Source organism: Tupaia chinensis, unplaced genomic scaffold, assembly GCF_000334495.1.
Source record: "Tupaia chinensis unplaced genomic scaffold, TupChi_1.0 Scaffold000037_4, whole genome shotgun sequence".
NCBI classification, from domain to species: domain Eukaryota; kingdom Metazoa; phylum Chordata; class Mammalia; order Scandentia; family Tupaiidae; genus Tupaia; species Tupaia belangeri.
This window is the reverse complement of record NW_006159487.1, coordinates 187426-193170: the sequence shown is the minus strand read 5'-3', so window position 1 is coordinate 193170 and position 5745 is coordinate 187426. Positions and strand designations below refer to the sequence as shown.

The 5745-nt window shown below is 58.8% G+C and overlaps 1 protein-coding gene across 1 annotated transcript in view; it reads left to right on the top strand.

The window, feature by feature from the left end:
* SIAE (sialic acid acetylesterase) overlaps nt 1-5745 on the top strand; it is a 28035-nt gene that overhangs the window by 9202 nt on the left and 13088 nt on the right. Inside the window, 1 exon segment of the mRNA XM_027772679.1 lies at nt 3770-3908. Coding sequence (XP_027628480.1) covers nt 3770-3908 — 139 coding nt within the window.

Sequence of the window (5745 nt, the reverse complement as noted above, 5' to 3'; positions counted from 1 at the left end):
CTGCCTGGAATTCACTTTAAGCCCCTTTTTTTAAACCAGGGCTGCAGGGGAGAGGGAGCAGTTCTGTCTGAAACATCCAAGTGTCCATCTTTAATTCCTTAAGTCATTAACTTAATTTGCAAGGGTTTTGCATGCCGGCTCCTAGTCTCTCAGCAGTCTGTAGAGCCTTCCTCCTGATCGGTGAGATGGTCTGTCTCGCTGCCTCTTGATCCCTGTTGCCCATCTCCTCCCGAGCTTTGAGCAGCATCTGGCCTCCCCCACCCCCACACCCTGTGACTTTCCAAGGTGAGACTCCCACCGCAGCCATCGCTCCTCATGGTCAAATGAAGGGATGGCAGATTGTGCACCCATCTTGTTAGGGTGAGGGAGAATTTCACACAGCGTTATTTATAACACAGCAAGATGCTATAAATGGAGAAATGTCTCCTGTTCTTCTGTTGCCTCCCAGGGCAGGGCAGGGCAGGGCAGGGCTTGAGACTTGGCTATCATGGCTAGGCTTAGGGAGCGACGGCCAGGATTGGACAGGAAGCCCGTCTCTGCCTGGGCTCTCCTCCACTCTTCACAAGCAGAGGGATTACAGTCCAGACTGGAAGGCTGGGGCCCTCCGCAGTAGAAGGTCCCTGGGAGTAGGGGTGGCTGCTTACTGTCCACCTCCGCGCTCACCACTGCCACTCGGACGGTCATGGCCATGCCGAGGTGCTGTAACTCACAGGCTCTCCGGGTGCTCTTCTCTGGTGAGTGACTGAAGTTTCCCTGACTCTGGCATGCCTGTGTGCACAGATGTGCACACATGTGCGCACACACATGCTTTGGTCCCCTGTGCAGGCCCCATGCCAAGACTCTCTGAGGAAATAGGTTCTTGGCGTGCCTTCATTAATTCGAGGATGTGGTCTGAAGGTCACAAAATGAACACGGGGAGCAGCTGCGTGGTGGGGCATGGTCCCCGGGGAGCGGCCCTGCGTGCAGCCTCACGGTAATGACTCCAGCGCACGCTCATTTGCATCCTCATTTGCATACGTGCTGGGAGAGTAATCACGCAGAGGTGTTTGACGAGATGAAGCCTGAGCTCAGCAGATGGAGCAAGGCTTCCCTCTCATCAGTGGGGAAACCAAGTGTCATTTAAATGAAAATCTTCCCGAAATCTCTTTATTCCCGAGTTTGCTGCCAATTTCCCTGAGGAAATGCTTCCATCAAAAAGTGGAAGCTGGAGGGACTCTGCTTAGGAGTGGTGTCCTCAGGTGGAGCCGGGCCACCCCTCCTGGCCTGTCACCACTTCCTGTGCTGGAAAGTGTGGCTGGAAATCAAGCAGCAGTGGGAGGGTTTTCAGCCAGTGTTTTGGACCCAGCTCTGGGTGCTGGGGCGATGGGCCCCGCACTGCCCTCCGCACGGCACGACCAGACGGGCAGGTAGTGGTTCTCCCTCTGCCTTCCAGCGAGCTGAGCTGGCATTGCCCTGCCAGGCCTGCTGCTCGCTCCGTGGTGCTGGTGCTAGGAAGCCAGCGTGGGCTGGGAGAGCCAGCAGCTTCGCCCCGTTTCCATGGGAGCGGCGCTGCGTCCCGTGCTCAGCGCAGAGCTGCATCTAGGGTGGTGCTCCCCAGCGCTGACTGCCTGCTGGGCTGAGTGCTCTCGCCTGCTCACCCTCACCAGTGTTTGCTCACAGGAGCGCGGGGGTCCGTGCGTGAACAGGCCGGATGGCTTCCGGAAGTTCTCTGAGCCCTGTCTGTCACCGTGGGAGGACAAGCCAGAGCACCACTGCAGGCTGCTTCCCCTGCCGACAGAGCCTCCAGGAGGCCAGGGCCCTGTGCATCTCAGAGAGGTGGTCTGGGGCGCCCTGGTGGCCGTTTCCTGCTGCAGCTGCAGGACCAGCTCTGCGCTCCTGGTGGGCGAGAGGGAGGCGGGGCTGCTGCCCTCTCAGTCAGCGTGCTGCCTCAGGGCGCGGCTGGCCGCTGGCTGCCTGCACCCTGGTGGCCTTTGTTCTGCCAGAAGCTGGGCTAGGCCAGAAGATAGGATGGGAGAGGAGACACGCACACACAAGAGCAAGACAGATAAAAGGGACACATGGGGCAGGCAGGTGGTGTGGTGGCTAACAGCACAGGACTCCCAACATGGCCAGTTGTGGTTCGAGTCCCGGACCTGGTGGTTTGCTTTCTTACTTCCCTCTCTCTGTCTCTCTGTGTCTCTCACTCTGTCCTTCTGGTCAAATTAAAAATAGATAAATAAAGTTAAGTAAAAGAAAAGGAAAGGGAGAAATAATAAGAATAGTAATCAAAGGAGCACACGCTGGAAGTCAGGACTGAAAGGAAGCAGCAAGTGTCTAGCTGGGAAGGGCTCATGAGGTGGGGCGGGGAGCTGGCGCTGCAGGCACATCCTGGGCAGACGCTGCCCCCCTGCCCCCCTCTGTGTGTATAAAGAGACCTGAGGGTCTGGCAGGTGGTGTGGTAGTGAAGGTGCGGACCCCCACATGGCCGACTGCAGTTCAAGTCCCGGACCTGGCCGTTTGCTTTCTCACTTTCCCTCTCTGTCTCTCTCTGGTCAAATTAAAACAACAACAACAATAATAATAAGTAATAAAATTAAATAAGTAATTCTTAAAAAGAAATGAAGTGACCTGGGAATGGGGCCACCCTTGGACAGGCCTTTCTTTGTCTTGTTCTTTGGGCCTTTTTTTTGGAGAGATTTTCACTGTAGGGCGCGTGCGCTCGCCAGACAGACAGAGAGAGACATAGAGACAGAAAGCGAGAAATCACCCCCCAGGGGGGATGGTCACGCCGCAATCCCTTCTCCTCCATTCTCCTCTCGGGCTCTTGGGCACACACGCACACGCGCCCAGTGTGAGTTTTAAGCCACCGGGTCCGGGACACGAACTGCGGTCGACTACGTGGGAGTCCAGCGACATAGCCATTACGCTAACTGCTGGTTCCCTTCTTTGGGACTTTTTTGAGCTGTTACCCTGAATCTCACTTTTGCTTCTGGGCTTTCCTTGGGTGACTCCAGGACCGAGATGGGAACACAGGTGGTTTCGAGCAGCTCCAGTGTTCCCCCAGCCTCCTCTCCACGAGCTGCCTGCACGTGGCTCCTGGTGACGTGTGGCCACACTCAGCCACGTGCTCTGCCATTTTACTCCACCGAGGTGTCTTTTTATATATGTATATACTTACTACTACTGTTATTATTATTTTAATTTGATGAGAGAGAGATAAAGCAAGCTGCCAGGTTCGGAACTTGAACTGTGGTCGGCCATGCGGGAGTCCAGCACCCCGGCCTCTGTACCACCTGCCAGCCTCTGTAGGCTCCCTTTTAAAGAAGGAAAGGAGTGGGAGCTGTGGTCGCAGGACGTCACTGGTGCCTGTCGACAGCCTTCTCAGCTGAGCTGTCTCCCAGCCCCTTATTCTAGACAGCTGCTTGTTTCATGAGTGAGCAGAGAGGAGGAGACAGGCACAGAGAGAGCCCCTCAGCAGGGTCTGTCCATGGCAGCCGGTCCCCAGCCTTCAGCCAGCTTGGATCTGGGCACACGTGTCCCTGGCACACCATGGTGGTGTCTGGGCTTGAACCCGGAACCTTCCATGTGGGAGTGCCCTGCAGAGGGGCCCAGGTCTCCGTCTGCCCCTGCCCTCTTAGGGAATGTGCTTTCTCAGGGTCTCTGCTGCCTGAGTGGCATGGTGAGTGGGCCAGACCACACTGGCTTGGGTATCGCGGGATCTCAGAGTGTCAAGGTGTGCTGGTCCCAGTCACCAAGGCCCCGGGGTGAGTGGCATCTCCTTTCCTTGCAGATATTCAACGCCACGAGGGAGCTGTCCGACACGGCCGCCTACCAGGCTGTCCGCGTGCTCGCGGTGTCTCTGGTGCAGGCGGCGCAGGAGCTGTAGGACCTGCCTGCCGTGGACCTGCCGTGGGCCAGGCCCAGCCCAGGTATGTGCACTGGCTCGGCAGGGACCTTGCGGGAAGCGTGTACCTGTCCCCTTGTTCCTGGCTGTCCTGTCACATGTTCCGTTCTGACTCCATTCCACTTGGTGGTGACTGTGTCACCCGTTTCCTCCCAAGACCCCACATGCCTCCCCTACCCCGAGGAGGACCCTTCCCTTGCCCAGGCAGGCGCCGCCAGCCTCCGACTCCAGCGCATCTCCCATTGCTCTGGGTCCGAAGGCAGGGGTGGGCTGTCCCCTCTGGGGTGGGCTGTCCCTGCCCTAACCCTTCCTTTACACCCTCAGCCAGGACCTTTGCTTCCTGCCTTCTCTGTGTCCAGCTCGGCGCTCTGGCACGGGGGCGCTGGCTGACAAAGGCTGTGCGGACCCCGTAGGCCGCTCACTCGGAGAGCGCAGAGGCTGTGCGGGCCCTGCAGGCCGCTCGGAGACCACAGCTTCGTAATCTGATGGACAGGACGGAGTTCAGTGGGTGCTGCCTCCTCGTGGCGCCTTGTCTCTGTCTTTTTTTGGTCTTGTTTTCACCCTTTTCACACGGTCGCTCTTATAACCCTTTGCTACCTGGCCTGAGCTGCCACCTTGGCACCTGATCACCTCCTTCCTGCCTTTCTAGCTTTTCTTCAGCTGCTCAAGGGGGGTGCTCCCTAGAGACAGAGACGGCGGTGGGGGGAGCTTCCATGTGGGAGTGCCCTGCAGAGGGGCCCAGGTCTCCGTCTGCCCCTGCCCTCTTAGGGAATGTGCTTTCTCAGGGTCTCTGCTGCCTGAGTGGCATGGTGAGTGGGCCAGACCACACTGGCTTGGTTATCGCTGGATCTCAGAGTGTCAAGGTGTGCTGGTCCCAAGGGGTGTGGTCACAAAGGGCCTTGCTCTGTTTCCCCTCCTGTAAGGGTGGGGGCATGCACGTGTGTGTGTGCCTGGCTTGCTTTGCAAGTGACCAGTGGTGGGATTTGAACCCTGAGTGGCATGTGGACCCATCTCCCTTAACTGGCTATGCGGCTCCCCAGCACCATTCTAGGAAGCCTCGAGCCTGGGCTGCACCTGCACTCAGCCCACCCTGGGGACATGTGTGCCTCCACCTTGCCTGTGGCCCTATCCCGGTCCCTCGCTGTCCTTGCCTGTGGCCCTGTCCCGGTCCCTCGCTGTCCTTGCCTGTGGCCCTGTCCCACCACCCTGGGGACATGTGTGCCTCCACCTTGCCTGTGGCCCTGTCCCGGTCCCTCGCTGTCCTTGCCTGTGGCCCTGTCCCGGTCCCTCGCTGTCCTTGCCTGTGGCCCTGTCCCAGTCCCTCACTGTCCCTCCTTGCTTGGTGGCCCTGTCCCGGTCCCTCACTGTCCCTTGCTTGGTAGCCCTGTTCCCAGTCTCTCGCTGTCCTTGCCCTCCCAGGTGCCCTTTCTTTCATGCCTTTTTCCTTTTTCCGAGCGTGCTGCCCTGGGGACGTGAGCCACATGTCTGTGTCCCAGTGCTCATTTAGTCCCAGCGGTTGAGCTGCTCGGTGCCGCCGTTCTGAGGTGGGCAGTTACTGGGTGGCATGAGCCTGGCCCCAGGGCAGCGGTCTGGTGTGAGGCTGGATGGAGAGGGACCGAGACTAGGGAGTTACTCGGGGCAGCTGGTGCCTCCGGCTCATGCTGCTGAGCCCCAGCAGTGCTCAGACACTGAGCACCTTCCAGCCACGTTTGGGCGGGGCCTGGGCCGTGAACTCCCCAGCAGCCAGTCATGAGGTCTGACCAGCACAGTGGCCTGTGTCTGCACCCCGATCAGCTCTGCTGATCCACGTCCTGCCCCGTGTGCTCTGCTGGTCCATGTCCTGCCCCGTGCGCTTTCCTGGT